The sequence below is a fragment of the Halichondria panicea genome, chromosome 1, assembly GCF_963675165.1.
Source record: "Halichondria panicea chromosome 1, odHalPani1.1, whole genome shotgun sequence".
In the NCBI taxonomy this organism is placed as follows: domain Eukaryota; kingdom Metazoa; phylum Porifera; class Demospongiae; order Suberitida; family Halichondriidae; genus Halichondria; species Halichondria panicea.
In genome coordinates, this window is record NC_087377.1 from 14,732,935 (window position 1) to 14,751,924 (window position 18,990).

Consider the following 18,990-nt stretch of genomic DNA (forward strand, 5'->3'; position numbering starts at 1 on the left):
AGACCCCACAGTTTTTCATAGCTATCCATACTTGAGAGGATCACCAGCAATAATACAACAAAGCACGATGGCAATAATTGCTTCACAGAGAGAGAGAAATTTGTTGAGCGCCAAGCGTTCAGAAAATCATAAGAAATGTGTCAACAATGCTGAAGTTATGGCTGCTGAAGATGTTCAACTGCAACCTCGACCCCCCTCCCCCCCTCTCCGTTTAATACAGATCTAGCCTCGGGGACTTTTTCAGCTGCCATAACATGAATTCCGTGTATTCAATTTCAAGAAAGAAAGATACCTTTCAGTATATGGAAACCCAAAATGACCATTCAGTTCTCCATAAATATATATTCCACTCAGTATAATGCCTTTTCATTCTAAACATCTGCTCTGGAATGCATTTCATATCTGCATGTCGTTCCATATTCCGTTCCACATTTCTTTTTTACCCCCCTGGAGAGCTGTGTCATAATTAGCTATTAATATAGGAATGCTATACATTTGGTGTAATCACAATGTGATCTATGTATTATTTTTGATCGTTTGACATCTACATGGGATTGTACTTTTGACTGTCTATTAAAGGATGTATTTAGTAGCCCTTGGACCGAAGAGTTGTCACAGTGTCATTATAATTGAAGCCAAATGTCATAATTTGATGTTTTGTTCTCTTTCTATGTGTGCAGTGCTTAATTGTGACGGTGGCTGGATTCGTGGTCATCTTCTTGGTGGGCAGTTACAATGAGTCGGCCTTCCCTTACGCCTTACGCCATTGTCGGCATTGTACTCACCACTCTCATGATACAGCAGTTCCTATCGGGAATATTGTGAGCATTAGTTGTGTGTATGATAGCCTTGTGAGATATGTAGCAATAGAAATGAGTTGAATTCTGGCTCATGTTACTCTCCGCATACATCTGATGTACAGTATGCCTACGTTCGATACTCTCTTCTCTATCATATACTCTTGGTGAAACTTGGTCACCCTATAAGTAGGTTACACCCTCAGGCTCTACATAATGCAACCAGGTATTACTGCTCCATATAGTATGTGTTTGTGTACATACCTGTGTGTAGCAGACCACCTACTTATTACAGCCATTGTTACCATAATAAATGACCTCGTACTTGTATTCTAATCATGCAACTATTGTTTCATTCCCTCCCACAGCCATCTGTGTGTGGACAAGGAGGGTGGTAAGACCCCCCCCCTGAAAAGATTGCCTATCGCAAGTATTGGGAACTTCATCATACCATCTTAGGTTAATTCCTCACCATAGCGATAGGACTGGGACAGGTGAGCATAATCATTAATTAATGCACTGTTATGATGACAGAGAGCTGCTAACTGTAACAGTTACGTAAATTAAACTTTCTGTTTACATTATGGGAACTAGAAGCGTGTTTATAGTTTACTTACATTTTAGGGTATGTTTTGCTATGCATATGTTTATCTGCTTACACACGCAATAATTATTGTGTTGGCTTTTAATACACCTCGATCGTTTTCCCTTCATTCTGCAGGTGACTCTGGGGGTCTTCTTAACCAATGCCCCCTTGATTGTGTAGGATGTGTGGGCGGGTCTGGGAGGGGTCTGGGAGGCGCCTGGCTGATTGTGTGTGTTATGCACGAGTGTGTCTACGTCTGTTGCAAGATAGCTCACAGAGGGCAGAAAGGTTTATAAGGCAATCAGTAGAACATTGACTCTTCCCACACATATAATTATTACATGGCATGTTTTATCTTTCCCAAATTATGTAGCTATACATCCACTCTGTTATAAGCTAGAGTATATACATCTATTCCTGGTTTATAATACCGGTACTTGTATATAATACATATGTGCCAAGGGTGTATTTTCTCTTTGTATATACGTGCCCTGATTGTGCTATATATGTTGTCACCAACCAGAACAAACCCAGTGTTACAACTGTACTTAGCCATGGCATTGAAAGCATAGTTGCCATTTTCATCAGAAGTAGAACTACTGTGTGTCACAAAACCTGCATGCATAATCACAGTAAAAACACATTCGTTACAGTAGCATAAAACATAATTTTTTGACATTTCATGTAGAAATAACATAAATTTCTGTCATTTTAACTAAAATACGATTATGCATCTCATTATAACATAAGTGTTTTGCTGTATACCGTATTACTAGAATGTTTTGTGAGCATCAAACATTTGCGAACTTTGTGATGGTTGATTAATTCGCAACAATTAAAATCCGCAAAACCTAAACTATTACTAGTAAATACACATGATCCTTGCCAGAACGCAATAGTTAGATCGCAAAGGGTCAAATTTTCTGGCTCATTCACAAAGGTTTTTCACCAGCAAAATATTCTAGTGATACGGTAGTAGCTTCATAAATTATTATGTAGCTTTAATTGACCACCTATATGACCACCGAGGCATCAGGACCCGTGGTATATATATATTGTGAGGAATCGAATTTAACGACAGTTTCATTTTCACAGGCCACCAACAAAATCACACTAGAGTAGCCTCCTCTACTATAAATGGTGTCATAGGAGATTCCATAATAATTAATTTGTATTCATCAACTGCCATTTTAGAACATGGTAACGCTTAGGCCAAATAAGCGTCTGTAGTATATGAATAAAAAGATTCCCATATACATACAGCTTCAACAAGGATCACCTTGGGGTCATTCCACATCAATTCAACAACAAAAAAAGTGACCGTCTCAGATTTGGACGAAACTTGGCACATAAGTAGTATATGAGGTGACATTGATGCAACACAAGTTTTAAGCTCTTTTTATTTTATAGCTTCCGGGTTATGAATATATCGAAATCTGTACACTGGTAATGCCCAGTTTTTCAGTTTTAATTTTCAAAGTTTTGCACTTTACTATCTTATAGTACAGAAAATTCTCTTTCACGTGATATGTTATATGGCTTCAATCAATAAAGTAGCTGCGGGGAGGGTGTTAATTAGAACTTTAATTACTTAAAAAGTGGTGTTTTAATTTTCCCGAAAATGGTTCCTAATTTATTTTTATTTTTATTTTGGGGCATAATCTAATATCTGTACGAATTTGGTTTGGGGTTTCTATATATAATTATATGGGCTCGAGAGAGAGAGATACAAATCAAAATGTGGTGACACATTCCATTCCCTTACATACCGTATTACTAGAATGTTTTACGAGCATCACAAACATTTGCAAACTTTAATTTGTGATAGTTGATCACAATAAAATCTGCAAAACCTAAATTATACTAGTAAGTAGAGTAAAGGATGGAAATTCAAGCTACATGAAAATCCGGACGATTTAGCACGACGGCTAGCAAAAACAGAAAGAGCTATGCAGAAACTAACTGACACATAAAGAGAAACATACCTTGTAATCGATCTGGTGCGGTATCAGCTTCACAGCTTTCCTCATAATGAGGTATTGAGCATGCAAAATAAACGTGCAGATAATTGCATTTTCGGAGAATGCTATGCAATTTCGAGTTGAGCTACTTAGAGCATCAATTAGCTAAATCTGAGGGTGCCATCAGCTTTTTCATGTCCACTTTACTCAGGATTAACCTTTAGCTGAGCAGAAACAGCTGCACTGCTGCACAAAACTTGCTGAGAAGTATTTGCACAAAACTGCTAGGTCAGCATTAATACCTACAAGTCAATTATCGAGGGCTAGCCGCACCTTGCTGTTGCTATGGTATTAATGCTGACCTAGCACTTTTTGTGCGAATACTTCTCAGCAAGTTTTGTGCAGCAGTGCAGCTGTTTCTGCTCAGCTAAAGGTTAATCCTGAGTAAAGTGGACATGAAAAAGCTGATGGCACCCTCAGATTTAGCTAATTGATGCTCTAAGTAGCTCAACTCGAAATTGCATAGCATTCTCCGAAAATGCAATTATCTGCACGTTTATTTTGCATGCTCATTACCTCATTATGAAGAAAGCTGTGAAGCTGATACCGCACCAGATCGATTACAAGGTATGTTTCTCTTTATGTGTCAAGTTAGTTTCTGCATAGCTCTTTCTGTTTTTGCTAGCGGTCGTGCTAAATCGTCCGGATTTTCATGTAGCTTGAATTTCCATGCTTTACTCTACACACGATCCTTGCCAGAACGCAATAGTCAGATCGCAAAGGGTCAAATTTTCTGCTCATTTGGCTCATTTGCAAAGGTTTATCACCCGCAAAATATTCTAGTGATACGGTATAGTATAGTCTACATGAATGCTGCACCGAAGAACATCATGCACAGCGATACAGATTGGCTGACAGCTTAGAATGATGCAGGCTGAAACAAGAAAAACTATCATATTAATAGTAAATTGAGTTTGTTCATTTCAAACAGCACCATGCATTACATGTATCCTCATATTATTGCATGCACACTTTTAATTGATACCCTGAAATCACTCTCAGCTAGATCTATAGTGAACTATTCCTAAAATTATGTTAGCAGTATCCCTCATTCTAAAATACCATTACGTATGTGCCCTATATTATTGCTCTGCATGCATGCACATGCATGAGCTGTTAATTGATACCACCCTGAGATCATTGTAACCGATCCCTATTAACAGTAAATTGAGCATTAAACAGCACAATTCATGCCCCACGTACTGTTGACGGTTAATTTTGATCTATAATTATGTTGTATACTACATGTTTCGCTGAATAAAAGAGAATGGTTATAATAATTATATAGGCAATGTCTCAGGCTCGAGCATAATCTACCAAGGCCTATAATTATAGATATCAGCTAGGTCCATTGAGAACAGCATTGCGGGATATATATAACATGCTGTTTGTTTAGCCATGCATACAGGTTTAGCCAGCTGCTGTGATCATAAAAGATACATTCAAAAACAACTGTGAAAGCAAACTGTTGACAATAGAAATGAATTAATACAACCTTACCATTATTGAAATAAACAAACATCAATTCAACTTAGTGCTTGATTTCTCCATAAGCCTGGTTCGACTGCATCTCAATGTTTCGCTTTACCGTCTATAGAGTAGGATAATCCGCATTACATAAATCTATAGCTTTATGATCCTCACTTGTCCATAAGCTTCATTAAACTCCACTTGAATGTCTTGTGTTCCTTGTGTCACTACTAGACCAACTTCCTTGTATACCGGACCAGCTGAGGCTTTTGGAGCTTCATTGCCTGGCAGTTGGCTATCTATTTAGACAAATCACATAGTTAATATTGTATTCGCAAACAATTGTCACCTTTACTTTTTCTTTTCTTGGCTAAGAGAGCTATCATTACCAGGACAAGCAGTAATAACACTAACAGGCCGCCAGTAACACCTCCAGCTACAGAAGCAACGTTCCCACCAGTGGGAGCTGCCACACCTATATAGGCCATTATGCAGCATACATGCATGCATGCTGGCAGACACAAATCAATGAACTCACACTCCAATAAAGTCCGGTCAGGATACCAGAGACCAGAGTTGTTACAAGTGGCAGTCGCTGCACCCACCAGTGAGAACTCAGGATCACATTGGAAGGTAATGACTGAGCCCTCGGTTTGGTTAGTGTTCTGATTGTTTGTGTTGAGTAACACTCCATTGAGAGGAGGGGCAGGCAGGACACAGGAAACTGCATGGGTACAAGAATATGTTTTGTAGCTGAAAGAGATGAAGAAGATATATGTACTTAGAAAATTCTATGCGATGAATTGTGTTCACTGCTGCTAAATGTTTGCATTTTACCTGGATATAATAAAACTCAAGATAAACTATTTTTATGAATGGTTCCCTTTTTATCATAAAGAAGTCACTCACTAGATTCATTTCTGCAGACGATCTCCTCTGGATTCTTGTCCCACTCTCCTGTAGCTAAACATGTGGCACTCATTATGCCCTCAGGGAATAGTCGATCGTCACACTGGAAGGTAACTCGTGTACCAGGTATAGCTGGTACTGAATGACTGCTGATAGTACCGTTCTGTGGTGAAGGTAGTCGAACTGTGCAGTTCATTGGAGGAGCTGGAGTGATGAAGAATTAATGTGAAATGTCCATACTATCAAGAACTGAACTCACGAGTTATACGAAGAGGCTGGGTTAATGGTGTACACTTAATAGTCTCAGGACTCCACATCAGTGTTCCCTCACAAGTCACCATTGTAATAGCAGACACATACCCAGCATCACACTGGATGATAACTGTAGATCCTGGCAATCTGCTGGAGACTGGTCCGAATGCTCCATTTATGGGGTTGGTCAACACAGGACAGCCACCTGCATGAGAGGGATTGAACTATTAATATTATAAAAAATGTACGATGCTGTCAAATCACGTATAATTATACCAATTCTGAAGTTGTACTCAGCTGTCGTACTGTTCCCAGCACAGTTGGTAGCCACAACACTGACATTGTAGTCCACATTGTATTGAGCAGTCACAGTGACAGAGGTGGATGTGAGGACAGTAGCAGAGAGCTGGGCCAGAGGTGAGATGGTCACAGTATAGGTGATGTCACCAGTCTCAGAAGGTGGGTTCCAACCAACAGTCACACTAACTCCATTATTTTGCTGAGCTGCTCGAAGTAGAGTGTCTTATGGTGGAAGGTGGTCCTGGTGAATCTAATTGAACACCTTTTTAGACACAACCAAGCTTGCTAACACAGTCTCCTAATCTATACTACTACATGCACTTGAGGTCAAATCATGCAACGTGAAAACGGTTGCATGTATATACACAGAAAGCAATTTACTTACCAACCAAACGAATTATTGAAGATCCTATGGTTGTTAAAACAGGCAGTGGATACTCACACGACACAGTGAGACCATTCTCAGCTGTTCTTGACAGAGTAGATGTTAATATAGTGTCATTGAATGCAATCAGTGTTACAGTGTAACCTGATACAACATTGGCTACATTGAGACCAGAGGTGGAACGAACAGTGATACGAGCTGCATCTGATGGTTCCCATCTCAAGGTATTTCCAGGAACAGTGCAAGTGAAAGTGACTGTTTCCATTGGACATGGTCTCTCAATACTTACTGAATATTCGGCTTTACAAACGCATGAATGTAAGGAGACATAATTATAATCGAATATTCTTTCTTACCAGTGCTGAAGCCAGCCAGAGAGCAAGTCAGGAGAACTCTATATAACAAGCAACATTTTAATCTCTAGACTATTAACTTTGTTGACAGTTAAAAGATTGCACTTCATAATTATGATTGCAGTTGCTGACTAGACAATCTCACTGCATGTGACTAGATCTAAATCTACTCAAAAGACAAAGTGTTAGCAGCAAACCTGTATTATGGTTTGTATTCCACCCAGTTTCATTTAGCTCACACTGACACACACCAGCTAGTCCAGGAGTCACAGAGTACAACAAGAAAAATTGTATGGTAACCACTTTTAAGTTTCTTATAAATGCAGTGTCAGCTTTTAAAGTCCGTTAGGTACTCTGTTCACTTAAAGCACTGGTACACATTGAGCAGTATTTCCACGATGTTAAAGTATCGAACTTCCTGAAAACACTGCTATACTTCTATATATATAGAGCACAGTAAATACATTGTTCCACTATAAAATTATATGCAGAGTTATAATATAATTATACTTCTACAAAGAATGCATGCATGTATTCCCCTGTGCATCCACCCACATGCAGTGCGTCCTGGTGCACGCAATCCTCAGAGGGAAAATAGACTAACACGATCCAATGTGAGTCTTTGCATAATGTCTAGATCTATTTTGTATAACTATCATGGGCGTTCCTAGAAATTTAAGCAGGTGCTCAAGGGAACAAGCAACGGGGGCACGCGCACAACGCGCGGGCAAAATTTTAAACCCCGTTTTTTCTTTGGACAAGTGGTACTCACAGAATTATAGCTTCATATTTTACAGAAACCGGACGACACCCCAACATCTGATAGCAGTAACTTTCAAAGATTGTTTCTTACATAGAAGCTGATTAGGTAAAGAGTGTTAACTAGAGTAAGCATCTTTCTTTGATGTTATTTCGGAAATCATTCCGTACAATCTGGACAAGGGTGACCAAGAAGCTGATTAGGTAAAGAGTGTTAACTAGAGTAAGCATCTTTCTTTGATGTTATTTCGGAATCATTCTGTACAATCTGGACAAGGGTGACCACATTTCATCATCATGCACAATTGCATTGTTAAAGTGATGACCATTACCATGCACAGCCAATGGAAAGTAACAAAGCTCAATTTTAGCTTATAATTATGCACAATCATAGTTTCGTTATCACAGTCTCTTGTTTGTGTTTTGTTTGTTTATTCACCAGGGCCTTTTCACAATGAAGTGACATGCAGGAGTGACTGTTCTGCTTGCTGTGCATGCTCTACTCAATCTTCTTTGGTAAATGACCCATTTACTTTTAACTACCCCACCTATAGGAAAGATGTACATAGTTGGAAATCTGCAGAGCTGGTCTGCTCTCATAAACAAAACCATCGTTTCATTCTGGTTTGCTCCAAAACAAGTTTTGCAGCCAGTGATGAAAAAATAGATACGCGTTTTTGGCTGATAATAACTGCATGACAATCTATACATACTCAAGTACAAAACAGTACATACTGCACCAGTACTAGAAACATTTATACCCACGAATGTTAATATACCATTCATACATGCTCTAAAAGGATGCCAGATATAGTCCACGGAAATTTAATCCGCGAAATCCTAGTATTTCCACGAAACCTCGAAATATACCTGCTATACGATACTTGCAAAGGCCATAGGAAAAAATCAAATTGTCCTTAGGAATACACTTAAAGTGCATGTTGACAGCCAGAGCCCAATCGGGCATAAGAAACCTTATCATTGAAAGATAAACTAACTACACTACCACAAACAAACATACATCCATTTTCCTATAATAACTATCCCAGAGAGGGACAACAACTAAGACATCAATGTGCTGTAATAGCGATCAGGGTCACTTATGTATGTGCATATACGTATACAGCTGTTTCATGCACACGCATTCATAAACAACAAGGAAAGTAAACACACTTCATAACCTAACATGGTCATACAAACTGCTTTCATAATCTAACATGCATTTGCCCATACAACACAATAAAAGCCACTAATGTCCGAAGTCCGAGTGCACAATTTCAATTCAGATAGGCAAAATATGATCTGATAACAGGCAAGCTTTATACTATATAGAAAATAGAAACACCAATCGAGTAGACCGTAATCATTTATAGGGGCTCCCGGTGAATTCCAAATAAGAGTTAGTAACATAAGCAGACTGGAAATCACAGGCCTATTACATACATGCATGGCTATGAGTGCCACCAGCTGTTTATTGGCCGGGTAGTAGATAGTGGTCAAGGGCCTTTACCGAGAAATCATTATCTACTATAATTATACAAGAGCCAATAAATTGCTTGTGGCACAAATTGCCATGTAGTCTGTACCCATTGGTATTGCCATGGTAATACTAATTTGTTGCCTTGAAAACCGTTTGCTGCATATAGAAACCAGCATAGAAACCACTGCTACACTGAAGGTAGTTTTGTTCTATTTTTGGTGGCTGGAATTATATAATAACTGCATTGAAACCATGCATATGCTGAATAGTAAATTTCTCACATGAACCACAAATGTCTCACTGCACTATAAACGCAATGCCGATTTAAAGTATTGGGTGGAGGTTAGACTCAGGTCTCAAAAGGTCACTTATAGCCCCAGTCATGCCATAATTATAATTATATCATTGGCCCTACAATATACCATAATTATATACTGGCACTGCTATAATTATACAGTGGCGGATCCAGAGATAGTTTGTTGAGTTCGTCAAACTACCTTTCCAGCTAAGTATTGAGATCTACTATGCTAGCTATAGAGTAAACGTATAGCTAGTAAATAGAGATTGTAATGAAACAGCTAATTGCTAATTTAAATTGCTATATCTACTAAACGAAGTATTGCCAAGGGGTATATGAATGTATTGCTTGTTTATCCATACTGTGATCATCAATACATTCAAAATTAACTGTGAAATCATGATATTGACAATAGGGATGAATACAATCGCACCATACAAAAGTCATATAGATTGTTAACCTAGCTATATATGCATGATTTCTCCATAAGCCTGGTTTGACTGCAATTCAACTTTTCACTGTCATGTTTTTTTTGTTTTGCTGTTCTTGTAACTTTTTCATACAATGTTCAATACAGTTCATATTTCACACAAATGTCACAAATGATATGGGCAACAGAAATTGCTGCCTGGGGTAAGATAATCAGATGACTCAAATCTCTATCAGGTTCATTTTCTCACTTGTTCATAAGCTTCATTAAACTCCACTTGAATGTCTTGTGATCTTGGTGTCATTGCTAGACCAACTTCCTCGTATACGGGACCAACTGGAGATTTTGTAACTTCACTTCCTGAAAGTTAGTAATGTGCTGAGCCAAATGTGAGATAGATCTAGTGATTTTGTACAATTGCAAATACTTTTTGCTCCGAGGACGAAGGTGAAGCCCCGAGACCAAGGATGGTTTGCATTGCCATAAATTTATATAGATGTATAGTGGATAATAGTTTATGGTAATCAAACCACCCCAGTTGCTATGATACAGACCCCAAGTGAGATATATTTCGGACTTGCTCTTACTTTTTCTTTTTTTGATGATAATGACTCTGAGCACCACGAAACTCAGCACCACTACAAGCAGACCACCAATAACACCTCCAGTTACAGCAGCAATGTTCCCACTTGTTAAATGACAAGCGACACCTGTATCGACACAAATGAACTTACACTCCAATAGAGATGGATCAGGATCCCAGAGACCAGAGTTATTACAAGTGGCAGTCACTGCACCCACCAGTGAGAACCCAGGATCACATTGGAAGGTAATGACTAAGTCCTCAGTTAGGTTGGTGCTCTGAAAGTTGGTGTTGAGTATAACACTCCATTGAGTAGAGGGGCAGGCAGGACACAGGAAACTGCATTAGTATATAATTATAATTATATGCACTGGAAGATGGTGATGCACACAGATAAAGAAGTCACTCACTAGATTCTTTTCTGCAGACGATCTCCCCCGGGTTGCTCTCCCATTCTCCTGTAGCTAGACAGGTGACAGTCATTTTTCCCTCAGGGAACAGTCCATTATCACACTGGAAGGTCACTTGTGTACCGGGAATAGCTGGTACTGAAGGATCACTGACGGTACCATTCTGTGGTGAGGGTAGTGGAGCTGTGCAGTTTATTGGAGGAGCTGGAGAGATTATAACAATCAAAAACTGGTACTATAGAAAAATCAAGCTGAGAAACAAGCTTCATGCTGTCTTATAAATCTCCAATAGATAGGGAACGTGTATTTAGCTGTACACACTGCATGATATACTGGCGTACCAGGTGGTTGTTTGGAGGGATGAACTACCATCAGCCCAAACAGTGTTGTGTATAATCCATTATTGTACAATTGAGTCTCATTCGAGTTTATACCATTCCTGAACACTTTCTCTACTTGAGTGTAATAGCACTCATCTTCAAATTCATACTGTCCAATACCCCATGTGAACCCGACGTTTTGACCCGGGCCCACTTTAGTTGCTAGTAAGGACGCATCTAGTTCAGCTTCTACTAACAGTGAGAAACATTCGTCTATCCAGTACAATTTTCTCTTTATGAGGTCTATGGCGATCGTGGACGCACACAAATTATTAGACAAGAGAGTTTCTGGAACGCCATTGTCTGTGATTCTCATAAGTTTTGAGTTATGAATATCTGTCTTTACCATCACAAATAGCCACCTGCATAGAAGTTGTTAGTCGATCAACATCAAATATTTCACAAAGTACAAAGAGATAATAGTTTTCAATAACACCTATGTATTATTCTGCATGTACTGAACTTGATAATCTCACCCTTTCCCAGTGTAGGGGAAGATGCTCAATCCTTGAGGTCGATCACTACCTTCAAACTGGAAGATGACTTCAGATGTCTGAGCCACAATATCGTACAAATGGAGTGTTCTCCTGGTTTTATCCGTCCAGTACACTTTGTCGTTAATCCAGTCCATTGCCAGGCCAACTGGACTGCCTAAATCACACAAAATGCATAATTATAAATAGTGGACAGAGTTTAGATACGTTTTTTACAATAAATAAATCTGACGTACATACTCTTAAAAAATTTTTAGTGTTAATATGAAGAGGATTTATGAAATATTCTTGCTCTAATTTTACAAAATGAAGTCATCATTGGGTCTAAATTACTAAACTGATGAAACCCTTACCCGAAGTGTAAGATAATTGTGAGCCCCCTAAGCTCTGAGCAGCTACTGTTCCTGTAGTACCAGCATCAGTCAAGAGAGGAATGGAGAAGAGTCCAGGCGTGCTGTCGTTTATGTAAAATATTAAATTCCTCCTGTGAGGAAAAAATATAGCTTGAGGATAACTGCGTACTTTCAAAAAGCACAAAATGCATACACTAGCTGCATTCATACATGGTAATTGTGAACTACAAAAATCATATATATAGAAGATTAAAGTTTGTACACAAAGTTTGTACACAAATGCAAATGCACAATTATACATGTAAACGAGAAACAAAAAAATTCGTTTGTTGCTGTGTCTATGACAATTTTATACTCATAATTATTCAGACTATTGGTATTAATATCGCCATTGATATAATATCAGGAGCAGATGAGGGGATGGAGCTAGTCTTACTACGCAATTATATATCGGCTATCTATGTACAAATCATGCCATAATAAAACCACTAAGTGCTGCTAACATTATTCATTGTACTTAAGATATTCATTATAGATCAAACGCGTTATCAGCCACACATGTACATGTACAGAATACTTAGCACATTACAAACAAGGAAAGTGTTAAGACGATACTATATATATTATGCAGAGTAAGACGCTCCATCCCCTCATCTGCTCCTGATAAATAGCTAAAAATGGTCAAACTTTGAATGTTGAATGCAAAGTTTGCCTTTATTATGTTATATGAACAAGATATCTAATTATATACACACTTATTGCGAAGAAATGTAGTTACCTGTAGTGATAGTCCACGGCAATTATTCCATTGTCCGAATGAATGACTTGAGCATCAGTGGAGCCATTTATTTCAATCCTCAGAATTGAGCCCCAGGCAGCCACCAGTAAGAAAGGAGCCCTGTAATAAGGAAGGAAACAGCATGCAGCATTGATTTGTGCATTTGGTATCATACAGTGTCGGTTGACCACAGCTTATTGCTAGAGGTAAACATTTGAACAACACCGCAACTATGTTGACAGTTATAGAGCTTGCCACAGATATATAGAGGGCTAATACTCCGATGTATCCAGTCTGTTGAAACAACAACTCTTAATGTCTGGTCACGCAGCCTTGATGTATTTTATTATCTCTGCCCTCTATATAATTATATCTGTAGCAAGCTCTATAGTTGCGGTGTTGTATGGGTGCTATAGTATATGCAATTGGTCATACATACAATCAACTGTGAGGTGGCCATGCAAGGATATGCATGCGCACTAAAAACTCTGGTAGCCGAGTTATAGAATCTTACACATCATCATCCAGAGCTCCTTGCACCTCAGGTTGGGCTGCAGCATCAGTTTGAGTGAAGAGAGCCAAGGCCAGCAGGGCAGCTATCAGTTCAGTGAAGATCATTCTTCTACTGAGAAATTGAGACTTTAGTATTCAGCTATAGGCCTTCAGGCTATTATTACTGCATATTAATATAATTATAGCATACAATGATGGCATATTGCGTGTCTGTCAATGCGAGACTGTGGAAATGTGACTTTGGAGAGTTGCATTTATAGTGAAGTAATGAAGTTTTCATCTATAAATAAATGCAGGGAAGTGCACACCTAGGGAATTTGTAGGGAAGTCAACAGAAAACTCTTGCAGGAAATGCATGCACAGATGCTAGTCTGGGGACCAGACCTTTTCTCAGAGGGGGGAGAGGGAAAAGAGAAAAGGTCTGCAGCAGAGGAGGTCTGACACGTTCACGTGATCCAGTTTTTAATTACATTCCTGTTACATTCTTGTTATGTTTACATTCATTTTCCCATCTAAATATGTTCCTTGATAAGTGCTTATCAAAATAAAATCATGCTACAAAACTTGGAGATATAATAATTCGGCTCTAGACAAGGCCCTGATAAATTATGCTCCGAATAATTTTAGCATAGTAGGGAATAATAGGCAACAATGTCCATTTTTGGAAAAGATCATTACATTAAGTTTTGCATAACGATGTTATCATGGCAAAAAATGGCTGAAAGTATGAATATTAAAGTGAATATCACTTCAAGTCAACAAGTTAACAATGAGAATCGTGATATATTAATTTTGTTGTTGTGTGTATAGCCTCGATCCCCATATAGTTGTTCGCTTAACTATTATAAAAGCGAAAACTCGGCCTGGGATGTGTCTACGTCTCATAATCACAGTGCAGATTTTTTATGAGATTAATCGGATTTTTATGAGAATAATAGGCAGAATAATGGGTGAAAAAAATTTATCAGGGCCTACTCCATATAATCGATAGGTACTGATATAGGTATCGGGGTGAACTGACGAGATATTCACTTTTGTCACGTACTATGTTCAGCCGTTTGGAACATAGAGAAGCTACAAAAACTTTACACCTTGCTATACTTATGTACAATAATTATTAGATATCTGTAGTGCAAAAAACTCATGCTTTCTTTTGCACACCATATACTGATAAATTGTACTACTATATGAGAAAACAAGTAATATACATTGTGATCAGAGTGTCTAAAATTCATTGCGTAATTATCAAGTGTGGATTATGTCCGTGGTTATTCTAACACAATTTTAAACATAAAAACGACAACAAAATACGTGGGCGAAATAAGTCACATAAAACATTGCTTCTGCACTGTGATTGGTTATTATTGATTTTGGTGGGCGAATAAGTCACATGATATTGCTTTTCAGCACTGTGATTGGTCATTATCGATTTTGGTACGAGAAACAACTCGTTGATTGGCAGTTGACCTTTGCAGTCCCTTAACTGCAGATGTGGGACTGGCCTGGCCACATATTTCAGGCTGAGAAGACAGACATTCTGTTGAAGCAGTTCGAGATCACCTTGATCTCACATGCAGTTGCTCCACAACACTATCAAGCAGCTAACTGCTGAACATTATCGTTATAATAGTATTTTCTGTGATTTGTAATTATTGTAATTGTTAATGGTATATATTAATTCATCATCTATACTACATCATTTATACAGCTTATATCTCTAGCAAACTGTTTCACTATAGATCTACAGCACTATAAAGTGCACTGAATGTTCATGGCTACCCTCTTCTGGAACAAGGAGGAGAAGCACAAAATACTGCATCACAGACACTGGTAACCTGCAAAGAAAGGATAATTATTATTCAGTGAGCAAATAATAATTATGCTTCAAAGTCCTTGTCGGGCTTGATATTCTAGTCTACAAACAAGTCTACAAGTACTGCTTATATATACTTGTACATTTACAAACTGCGTTGTAACTACCAAGGCCTATAATTATTGTTAATACCTGGTCCTGCATGTGGAAGTGACGGCCAATACATTGTGACCACTTCTCATAGCACTTGTTAGGGGAAGAGTAATCAGGACATTCTTCGCAGCTGGGAATCGTTGGGTTCTCCACTCCAAAAATGCACGCACTGCAGTAGGTTAGGCGACAAGATCCAGTGCAACCAGGCCGAGGGAGGGCGTCATTATGCGCAGGGCTGTTGGTGTGACCAGAAAAAGTAGAGTTTATATTTGGGGGAGGATAGCATGTATAAGGGGACAAAACATTATTTTATTGTATAGATGAAAGCACTGCTATGTGAAGCTACCATAATTATAATTAATATACTACCAAAATAGCTAACATGCAGGTTTTGCTATAATATTATTACAAGTATATAGGTTGTATACATAGCATTGTGACAGTGCATGCTATAGTCAGAGTGTAGGATTGACAGTGCATGCTAGTCAGAGTGTTGTACAGGGGGGAAGGGGGGATATCCCCCTAGCTCCAATTCCCCCCCCCCTTTTTGCATTCAGGTATACTAGTTGTATGATTGAGTGTCCATATAGCTGGCAATTTTACATACTATAACTGGGTATTGAAATAGCAGTTGACCAGCAAAATTTTCTGTTCTTATTTCCCCCCTCTACTTCAAAATCCTGTATGACACCCTGCTAGTGTATAATTTATCAATTATTGCATATTATATACACGCTTTTCAGCCTATACCATAATATACCTCACTTGCATGCGCATGCGCACAGAGGCATGCATATATACTATAATTATAGTCTCATGCAGTTAAACATTTGATATCAAGTTTTTGAACACCCCGTATCTCTCCGCATGCATGTGTGGCTATGAAAAATTGAACTCACTTTGAGCATAGACCCTTTCGATTGGCAGTGCAGTAATCCCTGGAGCACTCTGGAGGGCAAGAGCACTGCACTGTGGGTGGACATGGTGAATGCACACACTCTACAGGCACGAGGCTGCAGATCTGATCAGACGAACAGCCTCCGTTATCCAGTTCACAGTCTGGATTGCAGAATGTTTTTCCGGTTCTCTTATCAACTTCACATCGATGGCCGGATGGACAGTGAAGTTTACATGCTGCACAAACAGGCCATTTGAACCAATTATAGCACTTTTAGCCAATAATAATTATTAGAAGCTTATAATTATAGAGCGTAAAATGTACCTGAACACTGCACTGTGAGGGGGCAGGGTGCACGCACACACTCTACAGATACGAGGCTGCAGATCTGATCAGACGAACAGCCTCCGTTATCCAGTTCACAGTCTGGAATGCAGAATGTTTTTCCGGTTCTCTTATCAACTTCACATCGATGGCCAGGTGGACAGCGAAGTTTGCATGCTGCACAAACAGGCCATTTGAACCAATTATATAGCACTTTATAGGAATAATAGCCAATAAGAAGCATTTGCACCTATAGAGCGTAAAATGTACCTGAGCACTGCACTATGGGGGGGCAGGGTGCACGCACACACTGCACTGACAAGAGGCTGCAGATCTCATCAGATGAACAGCCTCCGTTATCCAGTTCACAGTCTGGATTGCAGAATGTTTCTCCACTTCCCTTGTCGATTTTACATCGGTGGCCAAGTGGACAGCGAAGTTTGCACACTAAAAACAGGCCATGTTTGATTTATTACTATTATTACTATCATTAATTCAACCATGACTCAAGAATATTGGGTGATAAATACCAGCTATACATGTAGTGATTAAGTAAAAAAGGATAATAATTTTAAAGTGATCTTATAATTAGGTACAATCACTATACATTATAATAGAACACAGATAACTTGCGATGCATATGCATAGTAAATCAACGAACCATGCATGCATGTAGACATATAGACATAAACCAACCTTCTTTGACACAGATTGGACAGCATTCGCCCTCAGGAACTTCCAGAGTTTCTCCTTCCTCACAAAATAGCCTCGGGCAAGACACAGCCAAGCAAGCTAGACCAGGTACACAGATTGGGCAGCATTCTCCCACTAGGACCTGCAGGTTTGCTCCTTTCTCACACTCTGGCTCCCGGGGGCACAATACAACAGAGCAGTCTGGCCTACAGATAGGACAGCACTGGCCTGGTGGAGTGAATAAGTCCTCTCGGTTGCATTTAGGGGGTAGACCACATCGAACAAATGAGCAATCTATGGAAAAATCTATGGCAATAGCAGTGATCACTCCAATGGAGCCAGCAAGCACAAGTAAAGAGAGTGAAATTCTCAAATCCATGATTGTTCAATTGTTAATGTTGTCTTATAACTCATTATTTGGCTTGAACCTTTATATAGAGATGTTCTCTTAGCTAGATATCTAATGCACATGTGCAAAGCAATTATAATTTTATGACACATTGTGACAGGCGATTGCAACAGCCAGGTGGTTTGCATTTGAAAGGATCTCTATCCTGTGTTTTGTAAGACAACATCCAACATCCTGACCTCCTGTATAGAGTCCACCACCACAGTTACAAGGTCTCCATTATTGACTTGTGATATATAGAAGGGGCAATTCAAGTTCTAAACTTTAGCGGAAATAATTATGGTTAAAGCATATATATAAAGCTGATCGATAAGCTATGCTTGAAATCATATCCTGTGAGGCCAGCTCGCCTTCCTCTGTGGATATCTTATAATATTTCATGCGGTATACATGTATGCAGTAAATCATTATAGAGGAGGTGACCTATAGCGTTCAATTGGAGACGGATCAGCCTGGGGTCGAGGCTAAGTATAATTATACATACATGCATGCATGCAGGTATACCATGTACATTCTGGATTTCACCACGTGGAGTTTTGTCGACCGATATTGGTGACCTTGTGAAACACTGTAAAAACAAGCAATATTATTGTTATCTTGTAAGGTATATTGGTGACTCGGAGTTTTGGGTGTGACAAAGATCTCTGGTAAATAGATTACATGTAGTTGTATATTGGTGACTCGGAGTTTTGGGTGTGACGAAGATCTCTGGTAAATAGATTTACATGTAGTTGTATTATGGTAACCATCGAAGTGTAATAAACTTGGATGGTTACCATAATACAACGTACATGTGTATAGAATCCTTTATTACATAGTTACACTAAACCCCCTCTCAATTTATAGACGTATAGTAAAGGTGATCACAAAACCATGCACACACTGTAAAAAGTCTGTCCTTAGAAACACAGCCCCGTATCAGTAATTGCACGTCGTCAAGCGAGTAATTGCCCGGGGGCTTGTTTTCAAATAACGGCCGCGTCCAAAAATGTTACAAAACTGCAGAGAACTGCATCATACGATTAGAAATCATTTCGTGTGCAATATTAAAGGGTAATATTAATAGCACTCATAACACCCTAGCTGGCAAGGTAATCACTCGTATACGCCTTGTGTAATTAGAAACCTTGCCTTTGCTTGTTACTCGTG

At 38.9% G+C, this 18,990-nt stretch overlaps 3 protein-coding genes and 1 long non-coding RNA gene across 5 annotated transcripts; 1 reads left to right on the forward strand and 3 right to left on the reverse strand.

The window, feature by feature from the left end:
- Nucleotides 1-678: 678 nt before the first annotated feature.
- On the forward strand, nt 679-5,936 carry LOC135352039 (uncharacterized). Of its 2 annotated transcripts, XR_010399575.1 has the most exons (5): nt 679-821; nt 1,166-1,291; nt 1,519-1,671; nt 2,647-5,507; nt 5,801-5,936. It is a non-coding gene; the product is annotated as an uncharacterized LOC135352039 (long non-coding RNA). The 2 variants fall into 2 exon arrangements; XR_010399574.1 differs by having other exon boundaries at nt 1,519-5,507.
- LOC135352038 (complement receptor type 2-like) lies at nt 4,824-6,442 on the reverse strand. Its single transcript, XM_064551141.1, has 7 exons — nt 6,312-6,442; nt 6,043-6,259; nt 5,784-5,987; nt 5,413-5,598; nt 5,224-5,349; nt 5,049-5,173; nt 4,824-4,995 (listed from the first exon to the last, which is right to left on the reverse strand). The coding sequence occupies exons 1-7, from the start codon at nt 6,387-6,389 to the stop codon at nt 4,936-4,938; spliced, it is 996 nt and encodes a 331-aa protein (XP_064407211.1). The 5' UTR covers nt 6,390-6,442; the 3' UTR covers nt 4,824-4,935.
- Nucleotides 6,443-10,751: 4,309 nt separating this feature from the next.
- Nucleotides 10,752-13,791, reverse strand: LOC135352037 (pro-epidermal growth factor-like). Its single transcript, XM_064551140.1, has 7 exons — nt 13,553-13,791; nt 13,039-13,158; nt 12,261-12,391; nt 11,890-12,064; nt 11,375-11,775; nt 11,034-11,237; nt 10,752-10,962 (listed from the first exon to the last, which is right to left on the reverse strand). The coding sequence occupies exons 1-7, from the start codon at nt 13,654-13,656 to the stop codon at nt 10,889-10,891; spliced, it is 1,209 nt and encodes a 402-aa protein (XP_064407210.1). The 5' UTR covers nt 13,657-13,791; the 3' UTR covers nt 10,752-10,888.
- A 1,392-nt stretch (nt 13,792-15,183) lies between these two features.
- LOC135352036 (uncharacterized protein DDB_G0274171-like) lies at nt 15,184-17,884 on the reverse strand. The gene is made up of 6 exons (XM_064551138.1): nt 17,436-17,884; nt 17,010-17,186; nt 16,740-16,916; nt 16,417-16,651; nt 15,557-15,752; nt 15,184-15,386 (listed from the first exon to the last, which is right to left on the reverse strand). Exons 1-6 carry the CDS (start codon nt 17,809-17,811, stop codon nt 15,327-15,329), a joined length of 1,221 nt encoding a protein of 406 aa, XP_064407208.1. The 5' UTR covers nt 17,812-17,884; the 3' UTR covers nt 15,184-15,326.
- Between the last annotated feature and the right edge of the window lie 1,106 nt (nt 17,885-18,990).

Bases quoted from the DNA above. Each gene is read 5' to 3' on its own strand.
- LOC135352038 (XM_064551141.1), bottom strand. From the start codon at position 6,389: ATGTGGACTACAATGTCAGTGTTGTGGCTACCAACTGTGCTGGGAACA. The intron at 5,350-5,412 runs GTGAGTTCATTG...TGGCCTATATAG, and splicing joins TGACCGGACTTTATTGGAGT to GTGTGGCAGCTCCCACTGGT. The intron at 5,174-5,223 runs GTGACAATTGTT...TTGTCTAAATAG, and splicing joins CAAGAAAAGAAAAAGTAAAG to ATAGCCAACTGCCAGGCAAT.
- LOC135352037 (XM_064551140.1), bottom strand. From the start codon at position 13,656: ATGATCTTCACTGAACTGATAGCTGCCCTGCTGGCCTTGGCTCTCTTC. The intron at 12,392-13,038 runs GTAACTACATTT...TTTTCCTCACAG, and splicing joins GCCGTGGACTATCACTACAG to GAGGAATTTAATATTTTACA. The intron at 10,963-11,033 runs GTGAGTGACTTC...ATACTAATGCAG, and splicing joins CGTCTGCAGAAAAGAATCTA to TTTCCTGTGTCCTGCCTGCC.
- LOC135352036 (XM_064551138.1), bottom strand. From the start codon at position 17,811: ATGGATTTGAGAATTTCACTCTCTTTACTTGTGCTTGCTGGCTCCATT. The intron at 16,917-17,009 runs GTACATTTTACG...CTGTTTGTGCAG, and splicing joins CCCCATAGTGCAGTGCTCAG to CATGCAAACTTCGCTGTCCA. The intron at 16,652-16,739 runs GTACATTTTACG...CTGTTTGTGCAG, and splicing joins CCTCACAGTGCAGTGTTCAG to CATGTAAACTTCACTGTCCA.